At 40.6% G+C, this 14,648-nt stretch overlaps 1 protein-coding gene across 2 annotated transcripts in view; it reads left to right on the top strand.

Moving 5' to 3' along the window:
* Positions 1-218: 218 nt before the first annotated feature.
* Positions 219-14,648, top strand: part of RANBP3L (RAN binding protein 3 like) — a 41,927-nt gene continuing 27,497 nt past the window's right edge. The window contains exons 1-2 of one of the 2 annotated variants that reach the window (XM_045021540.1): positions 219-655; positions 5,130-5,401. In XM_045021540.1, the coding sequence (XP_044877475.1) occupies positions 5,140-5,401 (262 nt within the window). In that variant the 5' untranslated portion in view covers positions 219-655; positions 5,130-5,139. Of the gene's footprint in view, positions 656-4,770; positions 5,402-14,648 lie in introns of those variants that run through there. The other variant, XM_045021541.1, reaches the window with a different exon arrangement.

Below are 14,648 nucleotides of genomic sequence, written 5' to 3'. Positions count from 1 at the left end.
CTCTGCATGACCTCAGCTGCCCTGCACAACCTTCATTGATTTCAGAATCCAGAATGATATTAGCCTTTCCTCTTAGGGACTACAGTAGTTTCCTATGCCCATTTTTTTTTTCAAAAGAAGATACTAATTTGGGGTGTCCAGTTTGAGACACTGTCCTTAGGCCCAGAGCCAGCTCCAGCGTTTTTGCCGCCCCAAGCGGCAAAAAAAAAAAAAAAAAAAGCCACAATCGGTGGCACTCTGGCGGCAGCTCTACCGCACCGCTTTATTCTTTGGTGGCAATTGGGCAGCGGGTCCTCCCCTCTGAAAGGGACTGAGGGACTTGCCGCTGAAGAGCCGGACGAGCCGCCCCTCTCCGTTGGCCGCCCCAAGCACCTGCTTGCTGCGCTGGTTCCTGGAGCCAGCCCTGGTTAGGCCTAATTTTCAGAAGTACTGAGCACCCACATCTCCATCTGAAGTCAGTAGGAGCTACAGGTACTCAGCATCTCTGAAATCAGGGCAGGAATGTCTCAGACTGAACACCCTGACTACTGAGGCACACACAATTAGTTCAATCAATCTTAAAATTTGAATTTCTAAAATTGAGCTAAAGGTAAATAATAATCCCGCACTCTCTCATAGTGTTTTTCATCAGTAGATCTACAAGCATTTTACAAAGGTCAGTATCATTATTCTCATTTTACTGATGGGGAAAATGAGGCACAGAGAGGTGAAGTGACTTGTCCAAGGTCACACAGCAGACCAGTGGCGGAGCTAGGAATAGAATGCAAGTCCCATTCAGTGCTCTGTCCACTAGGCCACACTGTCTTCATTGTTGAACTGTGACTGCATTGCTATTAAGTGAGGTTTTTTAGAAAAACTCTCCTATGAAGAGAGATTGAAAAGATTGGAATTGTTTACCATAGAGAGGACATGGCAAAAGTGTACAAAATAATGAATGGTATAATAGGTAAGGTAGATTAGGAGCTTCTGTTTCCCCCGTCTCATAACAGAAACAAGGGGACATTTGAGGAAACTGAGAAAATGCAGATCCAAACTGCTAAAAAGAAACAATTTATCATATGACACATAATTAGATTATAGACCTTGTTGCCACAGGATGTCAGTGAGGCCAAGAATTTAGCAAGGGTCAAAGAAGGATTGAACATTTACATGTATAACAAGAATATCCAGTAATAATGGTTAATGTTAACAAAAAAAAGTACTGGAAATCTCATGTTTCAGATTTTAAACCCATCTCTAGCTATTAGGGATTTGGATAAAACCTCTGGTGGGGGGATGGGGGGAGAGCAGATGACCCCACATTTACCTGCTGTTGGTTTTCTTGCACCTTCCTTTGAAGCATCTGGTGCTGGTCACTGTCAGAGACAGGGCACTGGACTAACTGAACCATGAATCTGAGCCAGTCTGGCAATTTCTATGTTTCTTACAAATGGGGAGGATTAAAAAAAAAAGGTGGAAAGTAAGTTAGTGTGCAGTGAGGTTACTCCATGCCACACGGGAAGTACACAGGGCAATGACCCAATACAGATCATCATCAGGACCTTCCATACTAAAGCACAGACCTCTACTACTGGCACTAAAAGAGTAACTCTCTTAGTTCGTAGTTGTTATACTTTATGTGATCTAGCCACTAGCTGGGGACACAACCCAGACTTTACAGACATGTTGCAAAGTGCATTTTGAAGGAGCAGGCCACTGGTGCATTTTTATGCTCAAATTGTAGTCTGATCATTTCAGTGCCCTCCCCTGGCACACATTATTCAAGCATGGGAATAATCACAACTCTTGGTTGTTTCAGATATTTCCTTTACTTTCCCTTTATATGTATATATTGAAAAACTAAATAAGGAATTTGATGCCAAGAGCTATGTTGATCCAAAGAGATGGTTGCTAACCAACATGCACAAGTTCTGCAGGCACATAAAAGGGAAATTATGGCCTCCTAGTGATTAAAAATATCACTTAAATGCATACTTATAGATTTAAGGAGTTCAGCGTTAAATCATAAATACTATTTTTATGATTTATAATTTTTTTCAGAGCCCATTACACATCAAATTCTGTTCTGCCTCAGGTCCCAGGTACTACAGTGACTTCTTGAGCTTGACTCTATGTGAGGCATACAATATTCCAAACTGATGCATATTCCAGGGAGGAAGAACTTTCCTAAACTAATTTCTTAGCCCTGGTCTACACTGGGGAGATGTGTGGGGGGGGGGTCGATCTAAGTTATGTAACTTCAGCTATGTGAATAAGTCAACATACTTAGATTGACTTACCATGGTGTCTGCAGCGTGTGAGTCGACTGCTGCCACTCCCCCATCGACTCTGCCTGCGCCTCTCACGGCACTGGAGTACAGGAGTCAATGGGAGAGCGCTCGGGGGTGATTTATCGCATCTAGTCTAGATGCGATAAATCGATCCCCGCTGGATCGATCACTGCCCGCCGATCCGGCAGGTAGTGTAGACATACCCTTTGACTGCTCTCTGCTTGACACTGCCCCTTTAAAATGTCCTCTTCTGCACTCCACATTAGTTGCAAGTGAGATTACCACATATCCTGCTTGGTGGTTGTGCTTATTCTTCAGAGAGAGATTGCTCAGACAATTCAGCTCTGTGCAGCAAGGGAGTGCCTATGAAATTAAAGGTTGTATAGGCAGCTGTGCTTTTTAATGTTTGCTACTTTTACTGTGCAGTTTTCACAGCTTGTTTTGTGGTTTATTCCTGCTTCAGGAGTCCAATGTTAGTCTGCACTGTCCCTGCAGAACTCAAACTCAGTATTGTAGAAACACCTAATTGCTAAGATGCTTCTACGTGTGCTTACACATAAGGGGGGGGGTTTTCCTAGATGACATCAGAAAGAATTAACTGAGATCCCATGTTTATCCAAATGTTTAACTCTCTCTCTCTCTGGTAACATTGTAAATTGGTTCTTCTGACTGCCATAAATTCCTGCTTTGACCATAATACTATATACTATCACAGACCACTCAGATATATGCCATAAAAAGCAATTCTCTTTGTCTTTAGTTGTCAGTTCTTTGTTCCAGTGAATAGGACAGATAGCACCTTTGTGCCATAAAAGCTAACCTTGTCTTACTTGAATCTTAGTGAGGCGCTGAAATACCTCTAGGATTCATTGTTTATCATTATAAGATAAGTCATGATCCTGTCTAATGTGGCTGCACAGTGAGGAAAGGGAATAATACACAACTTGTGTAAGAGCCACCCAGAAGAGCATTCCCTGGGCTTGTGGGAGCACACAGGCAAATATTTTGTAAGCAATAGGGCCAAATCTTGCAGCCTTCGCTGACCACAGTAGTCATTAGTCACAGGAGTAGTTTCTTTGGGCTGTTCAGTGGTAATATGTAGCATGGTGCAAGTCAGACTCTCTTATACTTGGTTAGATTCCCTGAGACATACTTACAACCACTTATCAATGTGTAAGGGAGTCCAAGTTAGTGTAACTTACATCTTTTGCAGGCTGCTTGGAGTGTAGGTTAGAGCAGTGTGTGGCTATTTTAACTTTCACATTCTTACACCCTCCTGTTAGTTACTTGCCTGCTGCATTCCTTTCTTCTGGCCCTTAGCTGGCATATTACATCAGTTTAGATTCCCTTACATTCAGAGGGTCAAAGTTAAGACTCAGTGGGACAAGTTCTGAGGTGATGTGAGGGAAGGTGTAAATTACCTTTGTAAGTGGGTGTGAAACAAAGTAAGTGTAAGAACAGGAGGTCTAGGTGTAACCAGGGCCGGCTCCAGACCCCAGCGTGCCACGCGCGTGCTTGGGGCGGCATTTTGCCGGGAGGGTGGCAGGTGGCTCCGGCGGACCTTCCGCAGTCATGCCTGCGGGAGGTCCACTGGAGCCGCGGGACGAGTGGCTCCGGGGGACCTCTTGCAGACGTGCCTGCGGAGGGACCGGCGACTGCCAGCGTGCCCCCCGTGGCGTGCCGCCGTGCTTGGGGCGGCCAAATTCCTAGAGCCGCCCCTGGATGTAACATACATGTTGTAGGGGCTGGAAGGAGGTCTGAATTACACAAGTGAGGCTCTTAATAGACTTCTTTAGGCTCTCCTTTGTAGTTGGCCATTGATTTTAATAGGACTACCTGCATGAGTAAAAATACTTGTATGAGTATTATGCAGGATTATGCCCATAATGATTCTGAATATCTTCAAGTTTTTATAACATGCATGCTATTCTTTAAAATGTTCTAAAAATGACTGAAAAGAAAAAATATCATTGGAGATGTACTGTATTTCTGGTTTAGATTGGGACTATACACTTTTCTTTCTCAGCTGAGCAAAGTTGAGAAGGATGTTGATATATTGCCCTAATCAAATGAAGAACACATTTTTTGTTTCCTTTTATAAAAGAACACCCACTAGAAAGCTTTGCAATCATACAACATCAAATCATGCAATTTTCTCTATGTTCTGCTTGGAACTGCATTTCTTTTGATGAATGGTAGATATAGAAACTTTCATCAAATCTCTCTCTCTCTCTCTCTCTCTCTCACACACACACACACACACACCTAGTGTTAATTGCTAATTTGCTCTACTGTTGTCAGTAAAACGAGGTAATTGGGGTTTATGTATGCAGCTGTTCTGCCTGTGAGGATCCAATGACTAGAAAAACACAGAATCTTCTGAAACCATTCCCTATCTCCTTTTTGGTAAGTGCTATGCAAAGTGACTCTGGCGTCATTCACTGCCCACCCCATTATGTTAATCTTTCTGGCTTTACATATCTCCTCCCAAAGACAAGCCTTTGCTGAGAACTCTTAGCTGTGAGAGACAGTAGCACAAGAGCGTACTCAGTAAATGCTTGCTTTACTTCATCTACAACATTTTGTGCCATGGAGCAATGTTCTTTGAATCTGGTATAACTGCTTTAACAAGGTGTTACTTTGAGTTTCTGCATTAGAAGCTCATCTCAACAGAAGAATGCAAAGCAGGAATTGTTAGCATTGGGGCAGCTGTTTGGAAAACATAGTTTCTATGCAGGATTTTAAACTACTGAAATTAGGCTTAGGGTTTTTTTTAATCTTCAAAAGAAGAGCTAGTAAGACTAAACCACAAGTTCTGGGCCAGATAAGCTGAAACTGTTGTTTTTTTTTAACTGTAAGAACCATAAATATGAGACACCAAGAAGATCCTGCTAGTGAAGCAAATGTATTATATACAGGGAAAGGACCTTCATGTACAGGTAACAATATTACAGTCAGCTCTGTGCATCACATGAAGGACAAACCTTACCTCACCAAAAGAAGAGGATGTCCCAGTGATCCTTGGACTGTGAACCAAGCTACCAGTACTCATGTGCAAAAACAAACCATCAGCAATCAGTTCCACAGCTTGGGTAACAGCAAATTAAACTGCAGCGATGAATGCTACACAGGTAGGTTTTGTATACTTGTGCTCCTACAGCAAATATATTTTTGGTGAATGGGATAGTTGTAGGCATAATGACCAAACTCTGTTCCCTGTTATATGCATGCTGTCTAAGTAATATTAAAGGGGTTGCAAAGGTGTAAATGAAGACCGAATTTGGTCTGAAATGCTTTTCATCCTAAACTCTTAAAATTATGATTCTATCAATGTAACCCTGCAAAGATCTGTGGTTTGTGCTCCCGGCTGAGTTAAAAAAGACTGCATGTTCAAGATTGCTGCATTTTGAAATCCCAGAGGGGTCCCGGGTCTAGATTTTGCTATAAATTTAAATTCCACTCAGTCCCTCTTTGTTCCAAAGGATGTTGAGTTCTGTATCATTGAAACTTTTGCAGCTTTCAGAAAGGCCTGGCCTAGCACAGCTCATGGAAGTGGTACTCACTGCCAGGGCTGTACTCAATGCTATGTCCTATGCTGAGCACTTGGGCAATGAAAGCGGGGCTGGCTCATTAGGATAACCAAAGAGCCCCATAATTACACAGGTGGACCAAAAAAAAAATCATGGCTTTTTGGAGGAGCAGGAAGAGGAAGTATTTGAAAGTGATTTATCTGAAATTATTAACAGCTGCTCAAAAGGAGGAAGGACACTACCAAGAAAAAGTTTCTGGATTATTGACCAATAAAAAAAAACCTGTGTGTGATAGTACAAACTATTGCTAAACCAAGAGCTGGTCTAGTGCACTAAGAACAGTGCTAGGAGTAAGGCACTTCTGAGGTCTGATCCTGGTTCTGCCACTGATTTAGTTTATAGTTCTGGGCAAATTACTTAGGCCCCAACCCAGGAAACATTTAAGCAGGTGCTTACTGTTAACTACAAGTAGTCCCATTTATTCACATGCTTAAAATTAAGTATGTACTTACTTTCTTTGCTGGATCAAAACATTAACTTCTCTATGTCTGTTTCTCAACAAGTAAAATGAGGAAACTAATACTTAACTAGGATGCTGTAATGTTGAATATTTGTATTGTGCTTTATGAATATTAAATGTATGCTAATTATTATGACCCTTCCTAAGATGACTACTGCATGGGCTGGAGTGTTAGGTTATATATTATAATAGTGAGCGTGGGGATGTCAGAGAGTCTCGAGTGTTTATGAAGCAATTCTTTGTTCTTGGCACAGTCTCACTGGTTTAGTGGCACAGTTACTGCTGGCATAGATGCTCTGCTTAAATTACATTATTGTGATGTGACTTCCAAAAATACTTACAACACGCACTTGTTTGAAAGGAGGCCTAACGTTTTTTCACAGACTGTAGTCTTTGAGGTTTTAAAAAGTCTTTGTTAAGCCCTATCCAATGCCCACGTTGTGCTTGGAACTGTACTGGCCACTGCTGTGTACATAAGGTATCTATATGCTGTGTTTGTAAACATCACAGGGAGCAGGCTTATAGCCAAGTTATTATGACCAGTGTGAACAAGGATATTTTTAGAAAAATCCTTCATAGATCCATGCTATACAAGCATGCTATTGGCGTGGGATAATAAATAGCACCGTTTGGGTAACTCTCACTCCACACTGAACAAACAGATGGTGCTTGAGCCCTATAGCAACAGAAGTTGTGGCTAGTACAGTATTAATGCAAGGGTGAACATGGCCTAACAAGTAATGGCCCAATCCTGCAAAGTCTTGGTCACATGACTGGCAGTAGTGGGATTATTCATGTGAGTATGAGCTATTTGTGTGATGAAGGATTTGCAGACTCAGGCCCTAAAAACATAAGAAAGATATTATAAAAGAGTGATTCTAAGAAGCATTATTTGGCCCTAGGTAGCTGGACGTGGTCTGTCCTTTTCTTTTTCCTAAATACAACATAAATGGAATCTAAGTTTCCCAAGCAAGTATGAATCATTGTTGATCTGAGTGGGGCTGTGTAATTCGCTATCTCATTCCCATCACAACTTTTCCCACAAGTTGTATCTATATCATGCTATTTGAAACGGAGGTTGACAATGTATATTTATTTTCCTTTTATATAGTGTCTTTCATCAGCACATTGTATGGTATACAGGAATCTCTTCAGTGAAATGTAGGGTACGTCTACACTGCAATAAAACACCCACGGTTGGCCTCTGTCAACTGATTCTGGCTTGTGGGCTTGGGAGCGGAGCTATAAATTGCAGTTAAATTGTAGTATAGACGTTCAGGCTCAGGCTAGAGCCTGGGCGCTGGGACTCTCCCCCTTCACAGAGTCCCAGAGGTCAAGCACCAGCCTTAGTCTAAATGTCTGCACCGGAATTTTACAGCCCTATAGCCCGAACGAGCCTGAGTCAGCTGACATGGGCCAGCTGTGAGTGTTTAATTGCAGTGTAGACCAGTGTAGATTGGACTAGAGCTGGTTGAAACCTGAAATTTGTGTTCTGCTGGAAATTCCAACATTTCAAAATTTTCTGTCATCCCAATTTGAAACAAAAAGACACAAATTTTCACAAAACAGAAATTCTGAAAAAAAATTTCAATAAGGTTGAAGTGCTTCATTTTGACTATCATTTTTACTTAAAAGTCAAACAATACAATTGAAACAAAGCACTTTGACCCTATGAAAACGAAGTGCTTTGACTTTGTTGAAACAAAACGTTTCTTTGCACGGAAAATACATTCCTGCTAAAATAGATTTTGTCAAATCAGCATTTTTTATGGAAAACTGTTCTGTTGGAAAATTTTTGACCAGATCTACTGTGGACATCTCATTAAGACATTGTTTGAAAATTGTGCACCACCAACAAAACTACCAAGAACACTTCCTGTTGCACCTTTCAGTGTCCTTGGATGTCTGCTATCCAAGCACTTGTCAGACCCACTTCTGCTTAGCTTGTGAAGTCTGACAGGACCCCAGTTTGATGACATGGTATGGCTGGAAGATGGTCACTTCTAGGACTGCAGAGTCAAATTTACCTCCATGCTACTCCTCTAACCTGTTTTATATTTCATGGTTCTGCTTTTTTGTGGCTGATAAAGGGAATACAGTAGTTGCTGAGTATTTGAATTTTAATAAAGCATTTCTTTGTGTCACAAAATCTTAATAGAAAAATATATTTAAATTAGCTGGAAGAGAGCTGCTATCATATGGATTTAAAACTGGCTGTGTATCAAGTTGTAGGGGAACTATTTTTTAATTTTCCTGGGATGTGATGCTGTAGGGTTCACTTCTGAGGCCTCTCAACTCCTTTTAAATTGTAGTCAATAGAGTCAAGGACATTAAGGCCAAGATTTTTAAACATCGGAGTCTAAATTTAGGATCCCAGGTTTCTAAACTTAGGTTTCTAAATAACTGGTCTGATTTTCATAAATTCTGAGCAACCAACAGTTTCCAGTGACTTCACTGGGAGTTTCTGGATGCTCAGAACTTAAAAATCAGGCTTGTTATTCAGGAACACACATAGAAATTTAGGAGCCTAACTATAGGCTACTATTTTTTGAAAGTCCTTGTCTAAAAGGCTTGCAGGAGGTTCTCTGCATTTTACAGATTTAAACTACTGTTTTTCCTGTATCTCTAATTTTGTCCCATGTAATGTTCCTCACTTGAGTTTTGGCAATGAAAACTAGGATTATGCACTTCAAAGAGATCAGGAAGGGACCTGAGAGCTTGGCTGAAATCCTTGCTGCACACCCACTTGCCTGAGAGCTAACTATGATTTTGTATTGTGATGTTTAATCAGATCTATAAAATGTAAACCACACTTTGCCGGCATGTTTTGGCAAGTCCTGTTTTTAGCCATGAGGTTTCACTGATTTTTGGCTGCAATCTATAGGAATGTAGACAGTTGTTTCTTTGTATCCAAAAGTAATGTGCTAAGAAGCAGTTTTAGAACTGAAACAAAATAAGTTTATATAGAAAGTACAAAACCAATATGATGCTTAACGTGTGGTTTTTGGTCTGCTTCTGCAATTTATGCTTCTGAAGGGAGTTACGTTTTTTCTGATCATAGACAATAGTGAACTGTGTTTTTATGTGGAATTTACAGAAGGATGGAAATATCAGTACACAACTTAACTCTGATGTGTGCTCTTCTGAGACAAATTTAGAGCCAAATCCTCAGCTAGTGCAAAGTTAATGTAGTTCCTTTGACTTCACTGGAACTATTCTGGCTTATAATAGATCAGAATCTGTCCTATATTTTAGACCATATTTGTTTTATTCTGTTCTTAGCATTAATAGTTTTGAATATCCTGCATGACAATAATATTGTAATGCTTTTTAAATGTGATCAATTACTCTAAACTTTACAAATTTTAATGAATGGTAGGACAAACCTGTCTGTCTATTTATGTCTCCTGTGAGTGTCCATCATTGTAATATCCAAGTACCTTTGAAGAGGTAATAACCAAAATCACAATAAGTGAGGAATCTAATTTTCCTCTCTACTTCTCCCAAGACATTCACAAGATAGCTAAATAGTATATCACTTGAAATAATATGTCTGCAGAATATTAGTATTAAAACTTTCCAAAACATGCCACATATACTCTAATTTTATTTCTTGAATGTGTTTCCTAGGAGCTAGAAAACATAAAATCCCAAACCTGATTTACAAAAGCTGTACTTTTCATTCCGGTTTACGGTATTTCATCTAAGTCTTCGTGTTTTGGCTGCTTGTTTAAGAGGGTTAGCAATCAAATTATTATCAACAGGTTTTGAAGTTTAGTAACCCATTAAGGTGAATATAGTCACATGTCTCCTGAATATTGACACTGTTTCTGTCTGCAAACTCGGCAAAACAGAAATATATTGACATCAAGAATAAAGCTATCTTCACAATCATAAGGTAGAGCTGAATGGTGAGGGCAATTGTGGGGATTCTATTTATTTTTAGAAAAAAGTATGTGGACAAGACCATATTATACTGTACTTAACAGTATACTATGCAGATTGTACTGCAGCGCTGATAGGCCTAACTTGGGTCAGACAATTTTCTGGTTACAGTGTCTGTGGTTTGATGCTAAAAGTGGCAAACAAAAATGTCCCACCGCTATTAGCTTTTTGCACTAGAGAACATTTAAACTAGTTCTGATTTTTTTTTCTCTAAGGATTCATCATACAGTTAAATAGTTTTTACATTAGCTTGTATAAGTGTTGCTGTATTAATTTCTGCAAATAATAATCAAATGTTAGTGAAAACATGATACAATATAAGTAGAGTGCAGAAGCTTGCTAATACTATACAACACTGTACCAAGAAATATAAGGGTAGAAATTATATTCGAAGACACTGATATTCTCATTTAATAGTTTGTTTTTAAAAAATGGTGCTTTCAACATTTCACTGAGCTCTTATAAAGAGCAAAATTCTGAATGAGAAAGAATAAAAAATCCAAGGAAGATGTCAGGCAGCAGGATTCCACTTACTTGTAAAGAGCCACATCACAAAATAGATACAACATAGGGGAAAGACTTCTAACAGTAGCAAGAGCTGTGGCAAATCGGGATGGATCCGTTGGCCATTTTAAGGCCTCTTGATTTGTGAACTGGGTGAAAGACAGCAGTGAAAATTTGAGGTACTTGCCTTACAACAGGTCAGTAGCACAACATCAGCAAAACAGCCTGAAAAAGACTGGGCAGCTGTGTGGGAAAACTTTTAAAATACAGCTTTTTCCAGTTTTAGCCTAATTTTGAATTGAATTCACTCTGTAAGGTGTAGCCACTATCTAGCATTAATGTTTACTTTCCTGGAAGATTAATAATTACTACTAACATTTTACTTTCTTCAAATTTCACTGGCTGGCTCCTGAATAATATTTGTCATGCAAACTATATTACAAAAGCTAGGTGTTGGTACATCCCTAGTAAAATAGAGAGAGCCTAAGTATTCTAAGTAATTTTTCCACTCTACTTCGCGCTGATTAGGCCTCAACAGGAGTATTGTGTCCAGTTCTGGATGCCATATTTTAGGAAAGATGTGGACAAATTGTAGAAAGTCCAGAGAAGAGCAACAAAACTGATTAAAGGTCTAGAAAACATGACTTATGAGGGAAAATTGAAGAAATTTGGTTTGTTTAGTCTGGAGAAGAGAGGGTATGAAAACAGTTCTCAATTACATAAAAGGTTGCTACAAGGAAGAGAGAGGAAAAAAATCTCCTTAACCTCTGAGAATAGGACAAGAAGCAATGGGTTTAAATTGCAGCAAGGGAAGTTTAGGTTGGACATTAGGAAAAACTTCCTAACTGTCAGGGGAGTTAAGCACTGGAATAAATTGCCTAGTGAGGTTGTGGGATCTCTGTCATTGGATATTTTTAAGAGCAGGCTAGACAAACACTTGTCAGGGTTGGTCTAGATAATACTTAGTCCTGCTTTGAGTGCAGGGGACTGGATTAGAAGACATCTTGAAGGACCTTTTCAGTAGGGATGCAAATTTTGGTTGGATGTATTCCTGGAGGTTTCTTCACATGATATAATCTTTAATTAAAGATTAATATTTAATTCCTAGAGACTCCAGGCCAGTCCTGGAGGGTTGGCATTGGCAACCCTACCTTCCAGTACTATGATTCTATGTCAGAATTCACTGGTTTCTTGGTTTTCTAATTTACCCAGCATGGAACATTAGCAAGTGGGATGGACTGGAATGGAATGCAGAACTCTGTATGAGAAAATCAATTCTTTATTTCCTTAACATAAGAGAGACAAGATAGGTGAGGTCATATCTTTTACTGGACCAACTTCTGTTGGTGAAAGAGACAAGCTTTCAAGCTTCACAGAGTTCTTCTTTAGCTTGAAAGCTTATCTTTTACTGGACTGACTTCTGTTGGTCAAAAAGACATTACCTCACTCACCTTGTCTGTCTAAAATCCTGGTTCCAACATGGCTACAACAGCACTCCTTAACATAAAGCAGCCAGCACTGATTTATAATTACAGTCAAAGTTGGCAAAGAAGATATAGATTTTGAACTACAAAAAAAGTTGACATTTTCAAATGCAGATGCCTACATTTAAGAATCTTAATCCATGTTAAAATTGGCCTCATTTTCAGAGTTGCTGTGCACTCACAGATGCTACTGAAGTCAGTGGAGGCTACTAGAGTACAACATACAGGAGATACAGGCACTTCTGTTTAGGTGTATAGATATATATTTAGATAACTAACTTTAGGTATCCATGTTTCAAACTGTTGTTTTAAAAAATGTTTTCAAACACCTGCAAAAATGTGAGTCACATGACATTGAAGGTAAAACAATTTTTTTAATATTTTCAGATGCAAAAGAGAACTAATTAATTTTGCAGACTGCGAAGAAAAAACAATTTGTAACTGTTATCTTTTCTCCATGAACCCATCTCTCATCCTTCGTTTTTTAGGTTTTTCTCATGCTTTGGGATGTCTGAAGCCAGGGCACTGACAGCAACCTTGGTCTTTGCTTCTGACCAAGAAACTGAGCTGGACTTAAGTTTAGGCCTCTCTCCAATCTGTCCTCCAAGGCCACGGATCATTTATCTGTCCTCAGGAGAATATGCAACAGTAATCCCAAACCAGCCAAAAATGTCTTTAAATTAAAAACAAAGCAAAAAACAAAAAGAACTTCAACTTTGGGAACACAGAAAATCAATAAAAATAAAAGTAAACCTTACAGTTTTGCACTGCAGGCTGAAATTACCACACACCTAGCTGGGTAAACAGACTTTTTCACATTACAGGTAGACTTAATGTAGGCAATTTTACATCCTGGATTCAGCTATATCCTTGCTTGTCTTTCTGCTTAACGCTTCCTGTGCTCACTCAGCATCCAGCAATCAGGTTTTTCCAAGTTTGATCTCCTTTTCTCCCCCGAGCCAAATTTTAAAAACATGATCTCCATTTGTGCATGTGCAGTTGATAGAACCTGTTACCTGCATGCAGAGGTGACAGTGCTTAAAAACATGTACAACAAGTGCAAGACCAGACTGAAGTCTGAAAATATAATCTGTAATTAATTATAGTCTGTATTAGTCTGTATATACTGTAATTACAATATTATTATTCATCATTTCCCAGCATCCTCTTTTCATCATCCCCTTTTGGAATGTTTTGTTTAAGGAAGTAAAAGCCATGGAGATTTTTTCGTAATGTGACCTACATTTCTTTTTTAACATTTCAGGGCTTTCTAGCTGTGGTGAATTAATTTTTTTTTAATCATGAATAAGAATTTATATTGCACAATCCTTCATCAAAAGTGAGATTCTTTAAAAATTGCCATAGGGAAAAATACTCCTTGGAGACCCACACAGCCAGTCTCGCAGGGGGGGCAGGTTTGTATAATTTTTGGTGGTGCCCAGAAGGGGTCCAAGTCCTGCCCCCCTCCCCACACCTGCCTCAGGCTCTGGGAGGGAGTATGGGATGGGGTTTGGTGTGCTGGGTGCGGGCTTTGGAAGGGATTTTGGGTGCTGGGTGCGGGCTCTGGGCTGGACTAGGGAGTTGGGGTGTTGGATGGGGCATGGTACTGGGCCAGGGATGAGGAGTTTGGGGTGCAGCAGGCAGGCTGCAACGGGGGGCCAGAGAGGAGGACTCCCCCCACCCCTCTCCCTGCCATCAACAGCAAGCTCCAAGGGAGAGAGAGGGTGCCCTCCCACACCCACCCCAGCACGACACTCATCCAAACTCTCTCAGGCTACTGCTCAGGAGGTCCAGCCAGGATAAGCTCCTCCTGTGTTGACTCAGAGTTGCCTGCTGGGGAGGGTTGCCATGCACCTCCTCCCTCCACAGGCACAGCAGCTGCCTCAGCCTGTCCCCAGAGCTGGCAGCGGCCAGTGAGGGAGCACAGCGTGGAGCTACAGGGGGCATGCAGGGTTAGGGGACGCTCCAGGTGAGATGCATGAAGGCAGCAGGTGGGAGAGACCCAGCCCCAAACATTAATGGAGCTGGGCCCCCAGGGCCCTGAATTTGCTGGAGCAAATTCAGGCCTATATAAGTTGCCGCCCCTGAGTCTCAGCTCTAATATTCCACCCTCAGTATGTGTATGGAACTCAAGTGGCAGCTCAAATATTCTGCTTTCCCTTATATGTGCATAACTCAGAGCTCACATAGGGAAGAGCAGAGGGATAGTGCTGGGAGCCATGATCTGTGCAGATGGAAGAGAACAGAATATTGTGGCTAGGATCCATGCTCCACACACATGGGGAAGAGCAAGTTTTAGACCAGGAATCTGAATCCCTCACATGTAAGGGAGAGCAGAATATCAGATCCAGGTTTCAATTCCTCACATGTCAGCAGGATATTGGAACCAGGCAGA

This window comes from Mauremys mutica, chromosome 6, assembly GCF_020497125.1.
Source record: "Mauremys mutica isolate MM-2020 ecotype Southern chromosome 6, ASM2049712v1, whole genome shotgun sequence".
Lineage (NCBI taxonomy): Eukaryota > Metazoa > Chordata > Testudines > Geoemydidae > Mauremys > Mauremys mutica.
This window is presented reverse-complemented; position numbering and strand designations above follow the sequence as displayed.